This window comes from Suncus etruscus, chromosome 1, assembly GCF_024139225.1.
Source record: "Suncus etruscus isolate mSunEtr1 chromosome 1, mSunEtr1.pri.cur, whole genome shotgun sequence".
In the NCBI taxonomy this organism is placed as follows: domain Eukaryota; kingdom Metazoa; phylum Chordata; class Mammalia; order Eulipotyphla; family Soricidae; genus Suncus; species Suncus etruscus.
The window spans coordinates 64,782,717-64,807,947 of record NC_064848.1 but is presented as its reverse complement, the minus strand read 5'-3'; the positions used below and the strand labels follow the sequence as shown (position 1 = coordinate 64,807,947).

General features: G+C 37.8%; 1 protein-coding gene across 1 annotated transcript; it reads right to left on the bottom strand.

The window, feature by feature from the left end:
* Positions 1 to 14,606: 14,606 nt before the first annotated feature.
* Positions 14,607 to 15,572, bottom strand: LOC126009635 (stathmin-like). Its single transcript, XM_049774187.1, has one exon. It carries the CDS (start codon positions 15,488 to 15,490, stop codon positions 15,041 to 15,043), a length of 450 nt encoding a protein of 149 aa, XP_049630144.1. The 5' UTR covers positions 15,491 to 15,572; the 3' UTR covers positions 14,607 to 15,040.
* Positions 15,573 to 25,231: the final 9,659 nt, after the last annotated feature.

Sequence of the window (25,231 nt, the reverse complement as noted above, 5' to 3'; positions counted from 1 at the left end):
TCCTGGCTGTCTGCTCAGAAATAGCTCCTGGCAGGCACGGGGGACCATATGGGACACCAGGATTCGAACCAACCACCTTTGGTCCTGGATCGGCTGTTTGCAAGGCAAATGCCGCTGTGCTATCTCTCCGGGCCCATTTTTATTTTTATTTGCTTTTATATTTTAAAAGTTCAGAAGTTCTGTGTCTTTTTATTAAAATCAAAAGGTCATATAAATAACAAATACAATGATTTGGGGAAAATATTCATTACTTGTATTTTTCCCCCTTATGGAAGGTGCAGTTTTGTGTTTTTAAAAAATCTAAAGGGAAACCAAAAGAAAAGTTCACCAAGTGGAAGTTTGAAAGCTACTATGTTTGCCAGCATCCAGCCCTCTTGATCAGATTTTTATGCTCTGCACTTCACCACAGACCCTTTAACACATGACTAGGCATCACACAGCATATGACTCACACGTGAGCAGATGACATACGCACATCCTTTCCTAGTGAGACTCTGGGGAGTTGTTTTCTCAAACAGCTGCTGAAGGCAGAATGTTCAAGCTATTGGGGAGGAATGGGGGCCTTTCCAAAACCACAAGTGTTTTAACAATTAATAGAAAGGATAAAGCGTAGGCTAAATGCTGAAAGGGACCTTTGAGAGCTGTTAAAGAATAAGCAGTCTGACATATTGAATCCAAATACATTGTCTGAACCCCAAGTCTCATTCCCACCCTCGGACTGAGAATTGCAATTCAAGCCTGTGTTGTCATAAGTTCTATTTTTCTGAATATTCTTCAATAGGCAGGAAGACCTGTCCTGGTGGGGTTCAGAGACCATATGGGGTACCAAGGAGTGAACCTGGGTTGGCTACACAAAGGCAAATGTCCTACTTGCTGTACTATCACTTCAGCACCAGGGAGTATTTCTTAAATTACGCTAGCAGTATCTCTTTCCTTGGAGTGGAGTGATTGATCTCTAAGGAAAAACCAGCTGCTTAAGTCTCCTAGATCTCTCAGGGCTACACCCAGTACTGTCCACAGAACTGCTGGAGGATCATGTGGTAGCATTAATCAATCTGCTGTATGCTCTGATCTGCTGTATGCTAAGCATGGTTCTGTCTACTAGACAATCTCTCCAGCCCAAGGATCTATCAGATTCTGTCTGGAGACTTTGAACACTGCCTCCTCCAGTTATATGAATATTTTGAGAGATGCAAAATGTATTTTCATACTGTTCACCTTGAGGAATTTATAAGGCATAAAAGAAATACATTACATACAGAAAAAGTAGAGAAAATGAGGTCACACAGGTATCTCATAAATTAAACAGACAATACAGCTCAAACTTATTTATAGTTGGATAATTTCCCTACCAGAAGAAAAAATATGAGAGCAAAACCACACCCATCACCCCAGAGGGTGAACCTTCCTTCACCAAAATCAAAAGGTCCCATCCCAACTCACATCTATAGGCTGTCTTTTATAGTCTATTGTCATTGGCTATTATTTATTCACTTACTATATTTATTTATATTCTACATGTGAATAAGATCATTCTGTATTTGTCCCTCTTCCTCTGACCAATTTTATGCAAGATAAAATTCTCTAGTTTGATTACATAGCAATTTCATGTGTTTTCTTTTTTAATAAATAAATTCTTTAATGGAATAACCATGAGATACACAGTTATAAAGTTATTCATGATTGAGTTTCAGTCATAAAATGTAAAACACCCTTCATCAAGGCACATTTCCCACCACTAATGTCTCCAGTTTACCTCCTGCTCTTCCCCTGCCCTCTCCCCTTCCTGTCTCTTAGGCAGACATTTTTCTTCTTTCTTTCTCTCTATTTCTCTTTCTTTTTTTTATTAGGCACTGTAATTTGCAATATTGTGACTGAAGGGGTATCATGTATACCACTTTATTTCCTTTCAGCACCTAATTACTATCCAGAGTGATTATTTCCAACTACTATTGTCATAGTAGTCTCTTTTCTGCCCTAACTGCACTCCTTTCCTGTTTCTGGCAAGTTTCATACCATAAACTGGTCCTCCTGGCCCTCATCTCTGTTGTCTTTGTATATTAATACCATACTATCTTTTTTATATACCACAAATGAATGTGATCATTCTATGCCTAGCCCTCTCCTTCTGACCTATTTTGTTCAGCATAATGCTCTCCAGATTTATCCATGTATAAGCAAAGTTCATGGCTTCATTTTTCCTAACAGCTGCATAATATTCCATTATGTATATTACCACCGTTTCTTTATCCACTCATCTGTTCTCAGACACTTGGTTTGTTCCCAGATTCTGGCTATTGTTAATTGTGTTACTATGAACATGGGAGTGCAGAGACCTTTTCTGCATTGTTTGGGGACTCTAGAGTATATTCCTAGAATTTGTATTGCTATGTCATATGGAAGCTCAATTTCTAATTTTTTGAAGAATGTCCATATTGTTTTCCAAAAATAGACTGGATCAATCAACATTCCCACCAGCAGTGAATGAAAATCCTTTGGCATCTGCCCCAGGATTGATTGTTCTTTTTCTTTGTGATGTGTGCATGTAAATGTTAGCCATCCCAAAAGATCTTTCATATTGTATAATTTGCTTTAAAAGAAAAAGAAACATTCTAGGGCCAAGGATGTGGCTTAGTGGTTAAGCACTTGCCTTGCATGTTTTAGGCCCTGAGTTTGATCCCTATCACTGAAAAAATATGATCAAACCTTTAACCCTTCAGGGGGTATTCTTTCTGTGGCTGAAACCCAACTACAAACATGTTTGTAACTATGGTGCTTTGTTGTGTATGTAAATATTTTAGGGGATTATTATGTTACTGACCCTACCCTGATTGGTGATTGTGCCCTACCCTAGGATGTGACCTGGCATTCTGCCCCCACCCTAGGGTAGTACCTGATTCTATTTCCACCATTGTGTGGTATCTGATCCCACCATTGGGTGGTACCTGATTCTGGGGGATAAAAACAAGGGTTTGTGGAAGGCGAGGGGCTTTTTGGCTGGAACTTATGCTGAGTCTTTGGACTTCAGTCTTGTCCACCGAATAAAGCTAATATTTCCACAAGCCTGACTGTCTGGGAGCTGTTTACCCGCCGTTTCACCTCAGAACCGCTGGCTAGGCAGGGTGGCAGACGCGTGCTCCGGAGCTGGAGGAGAAAGACCTCATCCTCCATCCCTCCATCAGTCAACCCCTTCAGGGACTGACTTGCAACAGTGCTTAAAGATTTTAATTAAAAAATCTTTACCCCTTAAGTAACTTATGTATAAAAATAAGAGAAAATTAAAACAATTTAAGTGTCACTCCCCAGAAAAAATAGTTGAAGTAATAAATGCATTAGATAATAGCCAACCCAGACACTACCAGTTCCATGATACACTTTCTTATTATCCTTGTTTTGTGGTAACGAGATTTGTTTGTTTGTTTAGGTTTTGGGCCACACCCGGCCATGCTCCTGGCTCTGTGCTCAGAACTCTCTCCTGGCAGGCTCAGGGGATGCCAGGAACCAAACCCAGGTCTGTCCCGAGTCAGCTATGGGCAGGGCAAACACCCTACTGCAATGCTATTGCTCTGGCCCCAACAGGATGTTTTTTTTTTTAAATCACAGGATAAAAAGTGTTTTCATTCTAAGTGTTTATGTAAATTTTGCTTCCTTCTCCATACCTTAAGTTTACTCTTCACCTAAATTTCTTTTATGAAAAATTAGCCAGTAGTTGCCAGAGATATACCACACCTTTGATCTTAGTGATTCACCAAAATCAAAGCCAGGTCCTCTCTTGATCAAGTTCAACCATGTTGAAACTCCTTTTGAACCAAGACGTATTCTTTTTCTTTTATTAGTCTATCCTTAAAAGAAAGGAATCAGGGCAGTCCACATGCAGAGGATTAAACACAGTCTTCTTCTAGCTTTAGTAAGACTAAATGATGATACTTCAAACCTAGGACTAATGATGGAGAAAAAAAGAAAAGAGAATAGACTTAAATACTTTATGGAAGGGGTCTCTTGAAAGAAATGAAAGCATGTGGAAACCTTATAGTTATTGGGAAAATGCATAAACAGTTACTGAATAGTAGTGTTCGAACTAAATAGCTAAATAGATTAGACAATGAACGAAAAGAACAAAGTAGAAAAGATGAAATAAGACAGGGCTGGATATAGAAAAATACACTTTTCTTCTTGGAATCTTTATGAGAGATGTTTCTATTCTTCTCCAATAATTCTAGGACAATACAGATGCCTTATTCAAACAAAAAGCTTCTCATTCATTTTACCTTTTCAACCTTAGTGATAGCTAGTATAGGCATTCTATACTTCCAGATGCCTTAGATATGCAAGGTAGTGAGGGGAAAACACCAAGAAAACCAAAAGGCAAGTGAGGAATATATCTTCTCTTCATTCTGATTTAATTTACTGGTGTTTATGGGGAAGTTAAATTCTTCACTTCTCATTTTCCATAACTGTAAATTATAGTTGATATCACTAATATTCCCTATTCCATAGGGAAATCCAGTGATAGCACCATTGTGGAAGCATCAAGAAAAATACCCTGTTTGGCAATATTTAATGAACATATCTTCAAAGTCAAACCTTTGTTATTATTGGCTTTGATATAAACCAGTGCTACTTGGACTTTAATGTGCTTATGAATCAATGGCAAGCATATTTTGATATAGTGTCTGATTCAGTAGATTAGCAGACAAGATTCAAGCATACAAGATTCTGTGTGTCCAGTAAGTAAATAAATTATAAAACAATAAAATGGGGCTGGTTTGATGTGCTTTCCAAAGTTACTCAATTATTTCCAAGTATTTCTCTGATGAGTTGAGACCAAGACCTACATGTGAGCTTAAAGTCACCATTTAAGGGCCCAGAGAGATAGCACAGCGGCGTTTGCCTTGCAAGTAGCGTTTGCCTTGCAAGTAGCCGATCCAGGACCAAAGGTGGTTGGTTCGAATCCTGGTGTCCCATATGGTCCCCCGTGCCTGCCAGGAGCTATTTCTGAGCAGATAGCCAGGAATAACCCCTGAGTGCCGCCGGGTGTGGCCCAAAAACAAAAAACAAAACAAAACAAAACAAAAAGTCACCATTTAATTTATTTACTAAAATAAGAATAGTTTTTCATGTGTTTATATCACTAAACTAGAAAAACTACATCAAGATATTAATAAGATTTGCTAGATGATGGCAATTAGAGAAACCTTTTTCTTTTGTACTCTCATATGTTTTCTTAAATTTAATAGTATGAGCAAGTTTGAGAGGAATCTTTTACATTATCCAAGGGATCTAAGACTTTCTGAACAGTGTGAATTGTTGCTTGATTGTATGAACCTGAAGATTCAATGTTGAACTGGGCAATGTGATACTATTTGGACCTAACAAGTTGAAGACCACCAGGGTGACACTCAGTATATCCCAGAGATTGAACCCAGGGTCTTCACATGCAATGTATTCAACCCAGCCCTTTGTCCTATCTCTTTTTTTTTTGTTTTGCTTTGTTTTGTCTTAACATTAACATGCATTTAAAAAGAAAGATCAAAGTCTTAAAAAATTAATGTTTTATATTTGAAATTATTTTTTGGTTTTGGGGCCACACCCAGTGGTGCTCAGGGGTTACTCTTAGTTCTGTGCTCAAAAATCACCCCTGGCAGGCTCAGGAAACCATATGGATTGCCAGGGATTGAACCCACATCCGTGGGTCAGCCACATGCAAGGCAAACGCCCTGTCACTGTGTTACCACTCCGGCCCTGTGAATCTTTTTCCTTAAAGAAAAAATGAAAAGAAATTAACTTGTCTTTCTTCTAGAAAGAACTCATGAAATAAGTATATGAACTCAGCATTTTTTTTATTGCTGTAAAATGAGGGAACTTTGAAATTTCACAATTATTAACCCCAGAAGAACCAGTAGGTTCTTGGGCAATTATCATTGTTAAGTCACATGATGAAATGTTCAGGAAGACTTTATCTCTAATTTTTGGATAATGCCCCATATCGCATTCTGATAATCAGTTAAATCATGTAAGTAAAATCATCTGAAAATCTTAAATGTTAAATACAAAAATAATGAAATACATTAATTACTTGATCATTACTGTAAATTGGTGGAAGTGCATATTTTTGATCTGTCACAGAGGTTGAAGAGATTTAGACATTTTTTTAAAATGTTTCTTCACCTTGAAGAAATTAAAAATCAACCTCTCACTTTAGCTCTAAAAAGAAATCCCAGTTAGGAAAGCTAATGAACAATTTAGGTTTATCCTCTTGAAAAAGATTTGGAATTTACAATATATATTCAAGTATAAGCCAACCCAAATATAAGCCCCCCATTTTACCCTAAAAACTGGGAAAAGTTAGTGATTTGAGTATAAGCTGAGGTGGAAAATGCAGCAACGACTGGTAAATTTCAAAACTAAAAATATATACCCAAAACAATTACAATAATTGAAGAATCAGTAGGTTAAATGTTTTTTGACATGTATTGCTAAAGAAACCTGTAAACCAGTAACAATAACTTTAAAAGTTTAAATAAAGTAGTTAGCAAGTAATCAAGCTAAATTACAAAGGTTAAAATCCTTCAAAACTGGATTCCTCATCATCATCATCTGTATGTCCAAACAGAGCTTCAGTTCTAGCTGATGTGAGGGTCTCAGCATAGATATTGTCATCATCACTGAGTTCTCAGATATCATCACTGCTGTCAGTCTCATACAAAGCGCAGAATATTGTGGGTTAAATAGTTCAGTGGCATCCAGTTCAGTTCGGCCACCTACCTCTTCAGCTTAGCCGCGATTTGTGGACCAAGCTGAAGCGCCTCTCTACAGCAGACAGCAGAAGACGACTGGATCCCATATGGTTCCCTGAGCCTGCCAGGTGCGCGGGCACTAAATCAAATAACCAGTATGACCCGAGTTCGAGTTTTTCGGCACAAATTTCAGCTTATACTTGAGTATATATGGGTATAATTTTTAGCTGTATGATATTTTAAAGTTTATCTTTTTCAATGTCCAAAATAGTTTTCCTCTTTACCCATTTATTTCTTGGCTTCTTTATCTGCTTCTCAGAAGAAACTTAAAATGACCTAGTACCTTTGTATAGCACATAATATATTGCCAAACATTTCACTCAATTACATTATTATTATTTTGAAGCTATTTTTATTTTGTTTTGTTTTGTTTCTAGTAACAACATAAAGTTTTCTATTGATTTACTCTGTGACTTTGAGTTTGTATTATAATTTATTGATCCATCTGTGTGTGTGTGTGTGTGTGTGTGTGTGTGTGTGTGTGTGTGTGTGTGTGTGTCAGGGATTGAACTCAGGACACTATACATGCAAGGCAAGTAAGTGTTCTACCACTGAGTTATATACTCAACTTTATTAGCATGTCTCTTTGAAGCTGATTTCTGAAAACTTTGACCTAAGCATTAAAATATGAGTTAATATTTGTGATTGGTATGTAAAATAATAGCAACAACAAACATAACTTTCTATCACTTTTCAACATATTTTTATCACTTTTATTGAGACTAATGTGAATTACATGTCTTTCACAGTTATATTTAAGGTACGTAGTGAATTAGAGCAATTCCCACCACCAGTGTTGAACTCCCTCCACCACTGTTCCCAGCATGCATCCCATATCTCCACCCTTAGCCCCCTGGACTGCTAGTGTACCAGGTCCCTTTTGTGTGTAGCTTCTTGTAGTTTGGGTCTCTTGCTTCTATTGTTGTTGACTTTGGGTTTGGTGCTTAAGTCTAATCACTAATTCCACTCAATGCTCATGAGACTGCTTTGCCTCTGGTACCATCCACTTTTTTTTTTTTTTCATTTTGTAGGAAGACATGGAAATATGAGACAGAACAAGATGATTCATCAATATTGTTTTTGTTTGTTTTAGAGTTACCAACTCATTTTTCATAACTAAGTCCTCATGACACTCATACTAGAAATCATTTTATTTTTATTTTATTTTGGTTTGTGGACCATACCTTGGCGTACTCAGGGGGCTTATTCCTGGCTCTTAGTTCAGAGACCACTTCTGGCAGAGCTCAGGGAACAATATGGGTACTGATATTCAAAGTGGGTTCAAACACATACAAGACAAGCATCTTAATCCTGGTACTTTCTCTCTAGTCCTACATATCATTTTCATCCTCATTTTACATGTGAGAAAAAAATAATTTGACAAGTCTCAAGAGCTGCCAAAGCCTTTTCTGGCCCACTTTTTTCAGAATCTTAAAACTGTGCTTAAGTGTCTCATCTAGCAATCTATTTCCCAGTTGAAAAATTATAACATTTCTCTACCCTTATCTAGTATGTGGAACTAAATGTCAAGGTTCAAGAAAGTTACTCCAGGGCTGGAGCAGTGGCACAGCGGTAGGGCATTTGCCTTGCATGCAGCTGACCTAGGACAGACTGCATTAGATCCCCCAATGTCCCATATGATCCCCCAAAGCAGGAGCAATTTCTGAGCATAGAGCCAGAAGTACCCCTGAGCATCACAGAAGAGAAAAAAAAAGAAGTTAAATTTTCCAATAGCACCCTTTTACAAAGTCCATGTGTGACGCAATGAAACTTATTATTTACCCATAAGGCCTTACTCACTTCCCATTTGAAAGGGCATGTTGGAGATGAATCCAGTTGGTATAACTAGGGAAAGAAAGGTGAATTTTCTTACTAAATTGTCATGGAAAGTTGTTGAAGGGTCCTATGTAAAAGGATCCTCTTCTTGTTCACTGCCACCTACTAAGGTGAAAAGGTTAACTGAATGGCAGAGATTAGAGATTATTCCTAGCTCTGTACTCAGGAATGGTTCATGCAGATCTGCAGGGGGGACCATATGCATTGTGAAGAGGAGAGCTAGCAAGGTTGCATTGTAAGGCAGGCAACTTTCTCTTGAGCTCCAAATTATTCCTTATTATAGTTTCTTTAAAAAGAAAAAAGCTGGGGGGAAATACCCAGCTATGCTTAGGGCTTAGTCCTAGCTCTCTGTTCAGGCATCACTTCTGGAGTTTGGGAAACCATAGGGTGGTAATGAACTAAACCCAGGTCAGCTACATGCAATGCAGAGACCTAACCTTTGTATTCTTTCTATTCCCCATCTTGATAGTTTTCAGCTCCATTTCATCCCTTTCTTTCTCTGCTCTGAGATTATCTTTAAAGCAGACTTTGTTATTTTAAACAGCCTTTCATAGTCTCCTTTTATGTTGGCTCTGTAACTTTCCTTCATGTGATAACGAATTGTGAGGGGAAGATTCAGTTTGGTTTTGTTCATAAAAGGTAGCAGGTGATAGAGAGCTTGCAACAGTATGTTTGGCCTATCCTGTCATCAGAATGTGTGTGACATCTGCAGAAGATATCCAACAGTAAGATAAATTTAGAAATCACTCTTTGAGGTACTGTGAACAGGAAAACCAACATAAAATTGAGAAGCAGGCAAAGTCATGTTTAGAAATTCCCTTCTTCGTTAGACCCCACTACAAGTCCTAAATTCCCTAATTTGTTCCCTAATTTTTTTACATTGCTTTTAAAAAGTTTTCTGAGAACTTCAGATAATCTCTTTAAAAGATAAACTATTTCTAAGACCCAAAGCCATGCAACACCACAAGAAGAAACCACTTCCTAGAAGAGGAAACTTAGTTGCTGACCCAGTTACAATCAAGATCTAAAGAGTTGGAAACAGGTTCTGGTACATTGTTATGGTTGATTCCATTTTTAGACTCCACTAGCCTGGGAATGAGTAAATGGGTAAAAATGTACAAAGAATGGAAATGTATAGTAAAATTTGTGGGGGACTCTTTGCAATATTCAAATTCTATTGTGCAAGTCACTGTGGTTTCCTCTAAGTAAAAATGGAGATAAAAAAAAAAAACTAAAAAAAAAAAAACCCACAAGAAAAAAGTACAGTATCAAGCACATTTGTGAAAAAGCTCTGGTGATATCAGCTCAGATACAAGTGTATCTAAAGTTTAGTCAGATTGGTGTCTCAAAGAGAAGGGATGCTAAGTCAGGGTTATGGATGTAGCAGGCATGGCTTGACCTGCCCTCTCATCCCATGATTGCCAGCTTTCTCTTTTGACAAGAGTGAGTCATTGGAGCTGGGCCAGTGCAAACATGGCAAATTCACTTTTGGGCATGATTACAGCTGCCAGGTAATGAAAGGATTTACAAAGCTGTGGATAGGGCTAAGACCCAACAAAGATGGTCATGTTACACTCAATAGCTATCTATAGAAAAAGAATGGTCAGCATACATGCTTAAGGTTTGAAGGACATAGAATATAAACTGAGGGAGAATGTGTGTATACAGGGGAGTTACTGGACAAAAGTCATAGCTTTCCCCAGATAAATTCATAGCCCAACAGTGAAAGATCTGGAGAAATAATAACCATACCCCATTGTCCTCCTCCCTTACAACATTTCCCAGTGTTACCCAGGCATGAATACAGAGGAACTGTCAACATACCCTTAGATACAAACTGGTCTATACAGGGTGCATAGTGGACCTGGAGAATAGACAAAAATTGTCCAGTGAGATCAGTTAGCTTTTTTTCCTTGTAAATTTTCTTGTATTCATGAATAGCTTATCTTTTCGTGTGTGGAGGGGTTGCTGCTCAGCACATACAGCTTTGCTCGGGTTTTACTCCTAGTTCTGTAATCACTCATGGTTGGACTCAGGGTATTATATTTGGTACCATGAATCAAATCCAGGTCATCTAGGAGCAAGACAATTGCCTTCCCATTGTACTTTCTTTCTAGTGATCAACTTTAAAAACAGGTCACTTCACATACTTTTATAGAAGATGGAAAAAAGGGAGGGAGGGAGAGAAGAAAGGAAAGAAAAGAAAAAGAGAAAGAACAAGAAAGAAAATTAAAAAAGCTTAAAATATAAACATATATTATAGATGAAGACAGTCTCTTAAGTTCTATCTTCAAACTCTGCTTATTTCTGTCAAGTGCAGTTTTTTTCTAATCACAATCTATGGCTCCACCTAGTGTCATAGTAAAGTCTGACTTCAGAGTATCATGGGGATTTATTTCCCAAGCAGATAGGCAAGTTTTCTTATGTGTCTCTTCCCATTCAGATGTCTAAACATTGATTCTCAAGCATGGTTACAGGACACTATTACCTGGATTTTAGAAATTTTAGAAAACTCCTTAAAGAGATTCTAATATAATTGGTCTGAGGAGATAAACAGGCAGTGTTTTATGTTTTGATTTTTATGGTCCTAGTGGTGGACACCAGATACCTCTCAGCAGTAAGCATGAGCCTTGTTTCCCTGACAGCACACACAAAAATAAATATAAATTAATTAATATAATAAAATTCCCCCAGTGATTGTAATGAGCAACAGGGAATAATCTCTGTTTTTATTATTCCTTGTTGCCAACTAGATGTATTTTCCTTAATTACTCGGGAGTAAAAATAAGACCAACCTTAGTCCAACTAGGTGCCTAATACACAATTTCCTACTTTGTGTGCCCTGCTTCCAGTTTATGCCCATGAACAATTTGCTCATCCTATGTTTCTGCTGTCATACAACATCACTTCAAGATCCATCTCAATGATTCCTCCCTTTGAAAATTTCCCTCTTCCGGGCTGAAGCAATAGTACAGTGGGTAGGGCTTATAGTTTCCTTCACCGCATCAGGACTGATCCCTGAGTATGGAGCCAGGAGTAAGTCCTTAACACTACCAAGTGTCTCCCAATAGCAAAAAAAAGAAAAAGAAAATTTCCTTAGTCCTCTTTTTAAAACAGATGCTTCTTCTGCCTTTGAATTGATAGTGACTTTTCAAGAAGTGCTATTATACATTTTCATATTACAAAGTTAATACATGATAGGATGGTCTTATTTATCAAATTGATAACAACAAAATGTCTGATAGTTCTTTGAAGAAAATCAATACTCCTTTATGATGAGCATAAGCTACTGTGGCAGGTTTAAGAACAATCTGTACCAAAGTGCATTATTTGATCCATTGATTCTACAACTAGGAATTTATTCTATGCACTTAACATTTACTTGGGAAACATTGTTTGTAAAGAAACATAGTCATTGTATACTGTTTATAGAATCAAACAGGGAAGTAACAAGGATTTTTCCTTTAAGCATTCCCAGAAAGGATTGCATAAATAAATTATGGTACATATTTATAATGGAATCCTGAATAGTCAAAAATATAAGAAATGGGCTGGTTGTACTTTTTTTTTTTTTTTGGTTTTTGGGCCACACCCGGCGGTGCTCAGGGGTTACTCCTGGCTGTCTGCTCAGAAATAGCTCCTGGCAGGCACGGGGGACCATATAGGACACCGGGATTCGAACCAACCACCTTTGGTCCTGGATCGGCTGCTTACAAGGCAAACACCGCTGTGCTATCTCTCTGGGCTCTGGGGTTGTACTTTAACAGTAAAGTACATGTCTTGAAGATGTGAGGTCTTGCATTTAATCCCTGGCAGTGATATAAATGTTTATAGTGAAAATATAGAGCAATTTCAAGATAGCTGTTTAGAAGAGATAAAATAGAATGCATTATAGGATGAATCTACATTTTTAACAAAAGTAATATTTAATTAATATTTAATATTGTATTAATATATATTTTAAGATACATTGAATAGCTTTGGAAGGATACAGACGTAACTAATAACAATGACTAATTTCTAGGAAAAATGCAAGTGATGGAATGAAGATGGGAAAATAGCAAGATATCAAAAATAATATCAAAAAATAAACTTGAAAAATCCCCCACATATTTGAAAATATCAAAATACACTCATAAACAATTCATGAATTAAAGAAAAAATGAGAGTGGGAATTAAGAAATTCAAAATATTGAATGGTATTGAAAATACTACCTGTCGTGTATTATTGAACACCATTAATATTTTAGAAAAGTGATTGGTTAAAACCTTTATTTTAAGTTTCTAATTTTTTATTGTGGTCATATGTGAGTGTATTCAAGAGCTACTCCCAGCCTTCTGCTCACAAGTCACTCTGGTGATGCTCAAGGGACAATAAAATGTTGGGGGCCAAATTCAGGTCACCTATATGAAAAGCATGTATTCATACCTTTGAGCTATCTCTCCAATCCTAACATCTTTTAGAAGAAAGGTTACAAATTAGTGAGCTACGTAGTTGACCTAAATTAGCAAAAGAGCAAAAGAAAAACAAATAAAAGGAAATAGATAATTATAAAAATAAAAGTTCCATGAAAAGTAAACAAATCAAATTATCTCCAGAGACAGGAGATAGTTCATGGTAGAACATATGCGTAACTCATGCAAGGCTCTGAGTTTAATCCCTAGCACTCTATGTTCACACTGGTACCACTGGATGAGTCCTGCTAGATCCCAAGAACCACTGAGTGTGGCCTTAGTGGCCCTAAAAACTTCTGAGCTATGACTAAATACTCAGGTCAACACTGCAGACCTGAGTTCTCCAGCACCACTGAGTGTAACTCCTAAAAAAGGGGGGTGTGGGAGGATATCTTATTAATAATATATATAACTACTGAGACTGAGCAAGAAGATAAGCAATATAAGAAACAAGAGATAAAAATAAGGCAAAGATTTCTCTAATGTGTCTATTAAGATAAAACACTTGAAAGCAAATAATTTCTAGAAAAATAAAACATTGTTATTCAACAATAGAGTATTTGAGTTGTCTTCTAACTACTAAATATATGATGATGATGATTATAATGATGATGATGATGAAGGGTAGTCTATCAAAGCCTGACCTGCTAAGATAATTGTGAAATTTTCTCATGCCACAGAGATTGGAGCACATCACAAAGAATGAGAACAAGCAGTGCTGGCGGGGATGTGGAGAGAAAGGAACTCATTCACTGCTGCTAGGAATGCTGTTAGTCCAGCCTTTATGGAAAACAATATGGAGATTCCTCAAAAAAACTGGAAATTGAGCTCCCATATGATTTAGCTATACCACTTTTAGGGATATATCCTAAACACAAAATTACAACTCAAAAATCCCTTCCTCACACCTATATTCATTGCTGCACTATTTACCATAGCAAGACTCTGGAAACAACCAAGATGCCCTTCAACAGATGAATGGCTAAAGAAACTGTGGGACATATACACAATAGACTATTATGCAGTAGTCAGGAGAGATGAAGTCATAAAATTTTCCTATACATGAATGTACATGGAATCTATTATGCTGAGTGAAATAAGACAGAGAGAGAGAGATAAACACAGAATATTCTCACTCATTATGGGTTTTAAGAAAAATAAAAGACATTTTTGCAATAATCCTCAGAGACAAAGAGAGGAGGGCTGGTAGGTCCAGCTCATGACATGAAGCTCACCACAAAGAGTGGTGAGTGCAGTTAGAGAAATAAGTACACTGAGAACTATCATAACAATGTGAATGTATGAGGGAACTGGAAAGCCTGGAACTGGAAAGTACAGGTGGGGGTGGGGTGGGGAGGAGGGAGATTTGGGACATTGGTGGTGGGAATGTTGCACTGGTGAAGAGGGGTGTTCTCTACATGACTGAAACCCAACTACAATCATATTTGTAATCTAGGTGTTTAAATAAAGATACAAAAGATAATTGTGAAATTTGAAAAATTTTTTTCACCACCAACAGCACTGTGCAGCTTTATTAACCATTCAAGTACAGTAGCATCTGGTAAAATTGAGACGGAACTGGGATTTAAAGGTGAATATATTCAGCATCTAACAATTTGAAAGAGGCCACTACATACTCTTCAGAAACATGTTTCACAGAGCCAATACAGTACTAGCCATTAACTCAGTATACCAAGTGTACTGAAGTAGAAAAGATGCAACAAGAAAAATAGCTACATTAGAAAGACTTCAACACTTTAGAAAAAGAGTAAAACACTTTTTGTTTCTCCCCTTATCCCCTAAAACAACATCATACAGTCTGATCTACCTATACAGTTCTACATCAGCTTCCAGAATATTTATCAGGAGGGCAAAAATAAAATGACACTGGCCAGTACAGTCTTTGGATATTTAGGAAGGGGAGGGGGAGAAAAGTCAGTTTTTAAAACAAATTAGTCAGCTTCAGTCTCATCAGCAGGATCTTTGGATTCTTTATTCTTCCGTACTTCTTCAACATGCTTGTCCTTCTCTCGCAAACGTTCCAGTTTGGCAGCCATCTGTGCCTCTCGGTTTTCTTTGTTGGCTTCCATTTTGTGGGTCAGTTTCTCTTCAGCCATTTTACTAAAGTTGTTGTTCTCTTCTATCGCTTTCTGAAGCACTTCTTTCTCATGGTCTCGTTTCTCAGCAAGCTGCTTTAAGACTTCAGCTTCGTGGGACTTGCGTCTTTCTTCTGCAGCTTCTAATTTCTTCTGAATTTCCTCCAGAGAAAGATCCTTCTTCTTTGGGGGAGAAAGGGGGAATTCGGGGACAGATTCTTTTGATCGAGGGCTAAGACTCAGCTCAAAAGCCTGGCTAGAGGCACGTTTCTCCAATTCTTTCACCTGGATATCAGAAGAAGCCATGATGAACAGAAGATAAGAGACTGGCAGTGTTACCTATTCAATCCACTGGCAAGGAAGCCTGCTCCGTCCGAGCCGCCTGGCCACACTCCTAAATTTTTTTTAAATAAATATCTGACTTAGGTCAGTCAATATATGCTATTTTTCAAATAGAGTTTCTCGTTCCACTGCAAACAGATATGACTTTAGAATTGACTTTTGGGCTAGTCAGAGAGCTTAAATGGGAGTTCCAGGTGTAAATTTGTAGCACCACCTACCTGGTCGTGGTCTCCTGAGTACCAAGGGGAGTGATACCTAAGCACAGAATGGCAGTGGCCCTAAGATTTGCCAGGTATGGCTCTAAAATGAAATAGAAATGAGTTCTTACTCCTACACTAAATTATAATCATATCTACAGCTGAGTGCTGTTCTAACTTTATCTCAATGTGAATTCTTGGCTTTCTAGCTATGGATAAGTTCTCCATCAGCTAACCAAATCTGTTAAGAAGTTATCTATGATTATGTGTGACTATGGGTGAAACCTAAGGGGGAAACAACATTCTCTGGCAGAAGAGGGTATGTTCTTAGCCTTCACTCCTCTCTACTCTATGCCACTCACTTAGGATGAAGTTTATTTGGCATTGGAACTAAATTATCTTAGGGTAGAGAAGGTTTTGTACAATTTAAGAAATAGCAACAACGGGGCCAGAGAGATAACACAGCGGTAAGGCATTTGCCTTGCAAGCAGCTGATCCAGGATGGACAGTGGTTCGAATCCCAACATCCCATATGGTTTCCTGTGCCTGCCAGGAGTGATTTCTGAGTGCAGAACCAGGAGTAGCCTTTGAGCACCGCCGGGTGTGACCCAAGACCACCCCCCCCCCAAAAAAGAAAAAGAAAGAAATAGCAACAGGGACCTGAGCGATATACCACAGTTGGTAGGGTGTTTGCCTTGCAGCCAGCCAACGCGGGCTTGATCCCTGGCATCCCATATGGTTCCTAAGGTTGCCAGAAGTAAGTCCTGAGCACAGAGCCAGGAGTAAACCCTGAGCGCTGCTGAGTATGGCCCCCAAAAAGAAACAAAGCAAAACAAATCAAAAAATTAGCAACAAAGTTCTAGAACCAGACAAATATCTCCTCAGAAACATTATAGCAATATATAATTTTAGGTGCCTCTTTTCTCCAGTTTTATCTGAAACATTGACCCCAATTAACTAATTAATGTTTAAATTTATGTTAGATTTTTGCTGAGGCTTTTGGGTTATGAATGACATGTTTTAGCTTTGAACCAATTCAGTGAAGTGTTTATAACTAAGAGATAGTTAATTAAACTGACACCTTTTCTTTGCAAAATTATTTTTCATTTAATTGTATTTAAATGGCATGAACCAGAGAGATGCAAGCATGCAAATGATGTGGTTTCGTGCACAATGGATCCCCACTGGCCCACCACCAGCACTGTCAGGAGTGACCCCTGATTACGGAGCCAGGAGTAAATCTTATCCTCCACTAGGGGGAGCACAAACCTCACCCTTTCAAATTATTTTTTTTAATTATCTTTATTTAAACACCGTGATTACAAATATAATTGTAGTTGTATGATTACATTCATGTAAAGAACACCCCCCTTCACCAGAGCAGGATTCCCACCACCAATTTCCCAGATCTACCTACTCCCCACTCCACCCACACCTGTACTCGAGACAGGCTTTCTTTTTCCCTCGTTCATTCACATTGTTATGATAGTTTTCAGTGTAGTTATTTCTCTAAATGCACTTATCACTCTATGTGGTGAGCTTCATGTCATTAGCTGCAGCTACTCAAATTATTTTTAAGTGGTAAGTTCCACCAGTGACTTTGAAACATAATAAAGGTGTAATCCCAAGCAAACTGTATATATGGATGTACATACATAAACTGTATACAAACTGTATATATACATAACTATATATACAGTTTGCTTGGGGTCACATATGTGTATATATATATGTATGCATATACTTAAGTGTGTGTGTGTGTAATTAAGCACTGGAAAGATAGCCAATAAACTGCAGCAGAAGCTTTGCATGAACTGGGCACCATATGATCACTGAGTACTGCCAGGAGTAACCAAAAAAACGCAAAAAATGCAAAATTAACATATATAATTTTATTAAAAATTATAGTCAGCATTTTCAGGAATTTGTGATGTAGTTACAAATTGTAATAAATTAAAGAGTTCTTTCATTTCTATTTAAGGTACTTTATATTTTTATTTATTTTGACTCTATTACTAAATGATTACAACTAATTCACAACCCACATTTCACAATATATATTAGGCTATGGGTATTACTTAAAATGAATAATTATTATTAAGATTATAAAAAATTATCAAGAAAGGGAAGAAGAGATTAGCAGAAACTTCCTCAAAGAAGAAATACAGATAGCCAACAGCCATATGAATAAATGCTCTAAATCTTTAATTATCAGAGATATTCAAATCAAAACCATAAGATATCTTATACCACAGAGTCTGACACACATCAAAAAGAATGAAAACAATAAATCAGTGCTAGTGCAGATTAAAAGAGAAAGGAACTCTCATTCTCTGTTAGTGGAAATGTCAACTAGTCCAGCCTATCTGGAATACTATATGGACATTCTTCAAATAGACATTAAACTCCTGAATGACCCAACAATACTGCTCTTGAGAATATATCCCAGACACCACAAAGCACAATGCAAAAAAAAAAAAAGGCATCTTTATTCCTATGTTCTGTGGGGAGCCTAGCTGATAAACCTAGAACATAAGACACCTCGGTAATTCCTAATCTGGTCACCCACGTGACCAAAGGTGCCCATGCCTTGAGGACAAAGAAAATAGACAAATAAAGTAATTCAGAGCAGCCCAATATATCCAGCCAGAAAGAAAAATATAGAGCAACCTGCCTTTGTGTTATTAAGATTACAGCTGAGGTTCTATTTATACTTGTTGAGTATAATTTATAGAACTCTGTTTGAATCTTATGCCTTTTAGTAAAACGTGCTCAGGTCTACCTCTTTGCCCCTCCCTATTACCTGCCCCAGTTTATGCTAATGAATGCTTGTAACTGTGATTGGTGTAAAACTTGTAATACCTTCTGACGTATCTCAGCCCTTAAAAGCTGATCCCCCAACAATAAACTTCCCTTTTTGAACAGCATGCGTTGTCTTGAAGGCTTCTCTTACTAATCTCTCTAGTTCTTCTTTACAGGTCGGTTCTGCTCGAGTGAACCCACTAATAACTAGCAACCTTCATTTCCACATCCCCGCGGGTCGGGGGTCTCCCACGGAAGGTTGCAATGTTCATTGCTGCATTATTCACAATAGCCAGATATGGAAACAACACAAGTGTCCAAGAACAGATGAGTAGATAAAGAAACTGTGGTACATCTACACTGGAATATTGGACAGCTATTAGGAAAAATGAAGTCATAAAATTTGCTTATACATGGATGGATATGGAGATTAATATGCTGACTAAATGAGTCAGGGGTACTAGAAAGAGGACTGACCAACAGTGTGGTGAGTTTCCCCAACCTCTTGGAGGTGGTAAGTGATCTCTACACACACACACCATGGCCCTGAAGGGAACCAGAAGGAGGGCTGAACTGAGGTATGACGATATTCCCCCACCCCGGCTTCATAGTTGCATATCCTTTAGTAAATGAACCCCAGAACAACACATAAAAAATACCACACTGCAAAGGACACAATGGGGAAACAATGCAGAACACCACCATGCTTAGAGAAAGATAATGATAGTAACTAACCTGTATTGCCTCTCTAATAAAAACTTTAGAGAGGAATCTGGAGAATGTTCAAAGAAATCCAAGAACAAACTAAATTGACCACAAATAAGAATCAGGAGGATATGAAAGTAGAAATAAGAAAACATCAAAATGAAATAACAGGACTGAAAAACTTGGTAGGCAAAATGAAAACCTCACCGGAAAGTCTCTCCAACAGAGTAACAGTGGCTGAAGAATCAGTGAACTGGAAGATGAGATGCATAACAACTCCATACAACAGAAAAGGTTGTAAAAGAGCCATAAACAAATGATCATACAATGAAAAAATCCTCAGAGAATGTGAACAGAAGAAAATAGAAGACATTTTTTAAGTAAATTTTATTGTGATCAAAGTGAATTGCAAGTCTTTCACACTAATATTTAAGGTACATAGTAATAAAGAATTAGGACCAATCTCACCAGCAATGTTGTCTTTCCTCCACCCCTGTTCCCAGCATGCATCCTATACCCCTCTTTGCCCCTTGAACTGCTAGTGTAAGAGGTTTCCTTTGTGTATAGCTTGCTATAAATTGGCTATCAATTCTGGTGTCATTGCCTTTGGGTTTAATGCTTAAGTTTGATAATTTTTATTTCCACTCAATGTTCATACAACTGAATGTTTGCATGACTGGTTGTTCCTGGTACCATCCATTTTTTTTCCTTCTCAAGTTATGAGAGAGAATAAGATGATTCAAGAAAGAAAGAAGAGAAAAAAGAAAAAAATACCGGGGTGGAGGCTATAAATATCAGTTCAGAAGAAGAAAGGGAAAAAAAGAAAAGGAAAAACAAAACCACAAAGAAATCAAAAAACAAAACAAACATAACAAGCAAAGACAAAAAACGCAGCAGCAGCAACAAAAAATTATCACCAAAACCACACCCACAAGAAAGAAAAAGAAAAAAAGAAGGTCTGGTGTGGCAAGGCTTTGTAATTTTTTTTTTGTTTTTTGTTGTTATTGTTGTTGTTGTTTTTGCATAGGCACAATTATTGGGGAAGTTAGAGGGAATTCTCGTGGCCTAGGAGGTACAGAGTTTCTCCACCCTTGAAGCATACTGTCATGGGAGCAACTATGGGCTCCATACACGCTCATTCTCAAACCCCAAGGTCTTTTTATGGTGCCAGGAAACTTTCTGCTCAGTGTGGATGACAAAAATCAGTCGGGTCATAGGAAAACGTCTAAGATAGAATCTTTTATTATGGTTCTAGAAGATCTGTTTAGTGATGTTTCTTATAGTCAGTCTTCTGTAATTAGTGATCTTGGTTTTTGCACAGATCTTACCTAGGTCGAAGCCTAGGATAGAGTTTTTCCTTAAAGCACCAGAAGTTTCTGCTCAGTCACAGTTGTCAAAGTCAGAATTCTGGGATTAGAGATTTTGGTTTTTGTACAAATCCTAGGCCAAAGCATAGGCTAGGATCTTTCTTATTGGTCCCAGAAAAACTTCTGTTCAGTCGTGGTTGTCATAGTCCATTTTTTGTAATTAGTGGTCTTGGTTTTTACACAGATCAAAAGACAGCATGTCTTCTGATTTCATCTTATCATTAGATGATGTGATAGGGCAACCTTTCTTGGATTAAGTTTTTGCTGTTTCCTCATTGTCAGATTGTTGTATCAACCTGTCACAAGTTGGTGCCAGAGCAGTATTAGGGATTTCCTATGGGGGAATTTAGTCCTAGTGTTGTTGTAAGGAGCTGTGTTGGGTCTTCCTTTGGGATCTGAGGTTTGAGATTGGAAGGTCACTGTCTGATCATATGGAGTCATGTCCTCATGACATATGTTCAGGGTGGGAGGTGCCCCTGTACTATAAAATTTAAGGGCTCTTATCTGTAGTAGATAAGAGTTTGTTCCTATACATAAGATTTCCCCTTTTATTTATTATGCCTATACAAAAGTACCATATTCCATTGTTGGTGACTTTGGGGGTAAGAATGACAGGCTTTACATTCTCTGCCCTGTTTTTGACCTGGACTTTTATTCCAAGCAGGACTTTTTCTTCTAGAATTTCATACCAAGCAGAACCAAAACTAGTGAAATTAACAAATATATATAAGTAAAAAAAGATTTAAAAAATTAAGAAACAATTTAAAAAGGATACAGAAGGCTACCTACTTCTTTAAAAAATAAACACACTAAGGGGTATAATTATTCAGGTATTGAATATACAAGAAAAATATAGACATCCCCATTAAGACTTTTGAGATATTCTTGTGGAGAGGAGGTCCTGGACACTTTTCATCACACATCGTAGTCTTGTTGAGTTTGAGAAGTGGTTAGCAGTAGTAAGGGATCAGATAGTGCCCTTGGACTGGGGTCCTTCTGGAGCTGAATCTAGTAGCATGCAACAGTCCATATTTATGGGGAGGTGAAAAGAAGGGCCACATAAAATGAGTCAGCAGGCTTAGTAGTTGTAACTTCTTGCTGGGGCACGAGATTTGGGACCAAGAGGATGCTCTTTCGCTTTGGGAGCTGGGTATTGGCTTATTGGGGCAGGAGGTCAGACTTGGTACCTGCTGAGTTAAAAGCTGAGGGTTAAATAAAGAGGGATAATGAAAAAGGATTGGGGTATGGGAGGATACCAGGAGTTCTGAAGGGGGAGGGAAATAAAAGGAGCTATATACACTGTAGGCATGGATTGTCTACAATATATGTCTACAATATATGTACAATATATGTCTATATATATGTATATATATAAGGAAGAGTCCATTGTATAGAAACTCATGCCTACATAAAGACAGACATTAGAGATCTATTCATAAGTTGTTATTGGAGGCCTGACCCTCATAGGATGGATCTGAGCACTTAAGAAATAATTAAATTAAGAAAAGATAAGTAGATAGCTAACTTAAAAATTAGGAGAGAAAGAAAGAAAGAAGGTTAAAAGGTAAAAAAAGAAAAAAGAAATGTAAGAGGGTCGGAGCGATAGCACAGCGGTAAGGCGTTTGCCTTGCACATAGCCAACAAAGGACGGACTCCGGTTCAAATCCCAGCATTCCGTATAGTCCCCAGAGCCTTGCCAGGAGCAACTTTTGAGCATAGAACCAGAGTAACTCCTGAGCACCACCAGGTGTGACCCCCAAACCAAATTAATAAGTAATAATAAGTGAAAGAAGAAGAGGAAGAAGAAAATTGGGCCGGCAGCTCGGGGTTGGAAGGTTTCCTATTTGTAGGTACTTCATCAATGACAGGAGTGATCTTTGCTAAAAAAGCTTTCAGGGTTAAATAGTGGCTGAAGCATTTTAGGATAAGCCTGTGGTGGTGAAGACTATAAGAGGTGTCTTCCCTATGTAGTGTCATTTGCCTCATCTTATGAATATGAGAGAAAGCCAGGGACTCTTGCTGCAGAGATTACTAACAATAGGTTTTAATACCTTAATTTTATAAATAAAAAAAAAAAACCTTCAGCTTCTTTGTTCACAATGGTTCCTGGAAAAATAGGGTGGACACTCTAATTTTGCAACTTGGTACTCAATCATACTAGATACCAGATATAGTATGCATAATAACAATGTATTGATAAAATACTCCCATTTTCCCATTTCCTTTTGTTTATGTCTTCTTTTTGAACCCAAAGTATAGGGCCATTGAGACCACGGAAATAGACATCTGCACACCACAGACTCATGTTACAGTTCCCACTCATGAATCCGTTTTTGTAAATTACTATTATCCTATTTCTTTTTTTTTCTCTTCTTTCTTTTCTTTTTCCTCCTTCTTTTTCTTAGTTTTCTTTTTCTTTTGCTCTCCTTTTTATATTTTTCCTCCCTTCTCTCCCTTCTTCTTTAATGCAACCTATGTTACATAAAGCCTATGCTGTCAGTTTCTTTTTAGGAAAGGAAAATAGAAGACTTTTAAACTCAACAGAAACAACATAAGAATCATTGGAGTCCCATAGATCTAGGAAGAAAATACCCATAAAGAATCAACAGCAGGGGCCAGAGAAATAGCATGGAGGTAGGGTGTTTGCCTTGCATGCAGAGGGAAGTGGTTTGAATCCTGGCATCCTGTTTCAAGAAATAAAAGAAGGGCCCGGAGAGATAGCACAGCGGCGTTTGCCTTGCAAGCAGCCGATCCAGGACTAAAGGTGGTTGGTTCGAATCCCGGTGTCCCATATGGTCCCCCGTGCCTGCCAGGAGCTATTTCTGAGCAGACAGCCAGGAGTAACCCCTGAGCACCGCCGGGTGTGACCCCCCCCCCCAAAAAAAAAAAAGAAATAAAAGAAGGGGGCCGGAGAGATAGCACAGCGGTAGGGCATTTGCCTTAGAGCCTGCCAGGAACGATTTCTGAGCATAGAACCAGGAGTAACCCCTGAGCGCTGCCAGGTGTGACCCCCCCCCAAAAAAAAAAGAAAGAAAGAGAAAAGAAAGAAAGAAAGAAAGAAAGAAAGAAAGAAAGAAAGAAAGAAAGAAAGAAAGAAAGAAAGAAAGAAAGAAAGAAAGAAAGAAAGAAAGAAAGAAAGAAAGAGAGAGAGAGAGAGAGAGAGAGAGAGAGAGAAAGAGAAAGAGAAAAAGAAAGGACACAAGGAAATGAAGACATACACCCTGTTCATGGATCAGATGAACATCATTGAATACTCTCTAAATCATTGTACACAGTTAATACAATATCTCTAAGGATACTGATGGCATTCTTCAAAGAAGTGGATTAAACACTTCATTTGGAACAATGATGCCCATAAATAGCTAAAACAACCATTAGGAAAAAGAAGATGGGAGGCATCACTTTCTCCAACTTTTAAACTGTATTACAAAGCAATAGTCATTAAAACATTACAGTATTGAAATAAAGACAGATAAATGGAATAACCTTAATTATTCAGAGAATGACATCCAGATATGCAATCATTTAATATTTGATAAAGGGGCAAGATATATAAAGTAGAGCAAGTAAAGTCTCTTCAACAAGTAACTGGTCAACCACATGTAAAAAAGGGAACTCATCAGACCTCTATGTAAAACCATACACAACAGTCAAATCAAAATGGGTTAAGAATTTTACATTATATTCAAAACTAGAAGGTAACTAGAAGGCATCTTCAAGGAGAAAATACCACTGTTCAAACAAGTGGAAGCAGAGATAAACAAATGGAACTACATTAAACTGAGAATCGTCTGCATTTCAAAGGAAACAATGACTAGGTCACAAAGGCCACACACAGAATGGGAGAAACTATTCACCCAAAACCCATTAGATAAGGGGCTAATATCTAAGATATACAAGTTACTGACAGAATTTAGAAAAAAAATCTAACCCCATAAAAATGCAAAGAAGAAATGAACAGACACTTCCTCAAAGAAGACATTTCCTCAGAGATCAAAAGGCACATGAAAAAATGTTCCACATCACTAATCATCAGGGAGATGCAAATCAAAACAACAATGAGGTATCATCTCACACCACAGAGACTGGCACGCATCACAAAGAACAAGAACAACCAGTGCTGGGGTGGATGTGGGGAGAAAAGAACTCACGTTCATTGCTGATGGGAATACCATCTAGTCCAGCCTTTCAAGAAAAAATATGGATATTCTTCAAAAAACTGGAAATTGAGCTCCATATGATCTAGCAATACCACTCCTAGATATACAAAAACACAATACAAAAATGCCTTCTGCACATCTATATTCATTGCAGTGCTATTTACAATAGCCAGAATCTAGAAACAACCCGTCAACAAATGAGTGGCTAAAGAAATGGTGGAACATCTACAAAATGGAATAATACACAGCTGTTAGGAAAAAAGAAATCATGAAATTTCCCTATATATGGAGGGACATGGACATTATCATGCTGAATGAAATGAATCAGAGGGAGAGAGGTAGACATAGAATAGTCTCATTCAACTGTGAAACTGAAGAAAAATAAAAGACAGTATGGTAATAATACCCACAGACAATAGAGATGTGGGCCAGAAGCACCATGATATGACGCTTATCACAAAGAGTGATGAGTGC

What these genes read in the sequence shown, in the direction of transcription:
- LOC126009635 (XM_049774187.1), bottom strand. Translation starts at nt 15,490, where the DNA reads ATGGCTTCTTCTGATATCCAGGTGAAAGAATTGGAGAAACGTGCCTCT.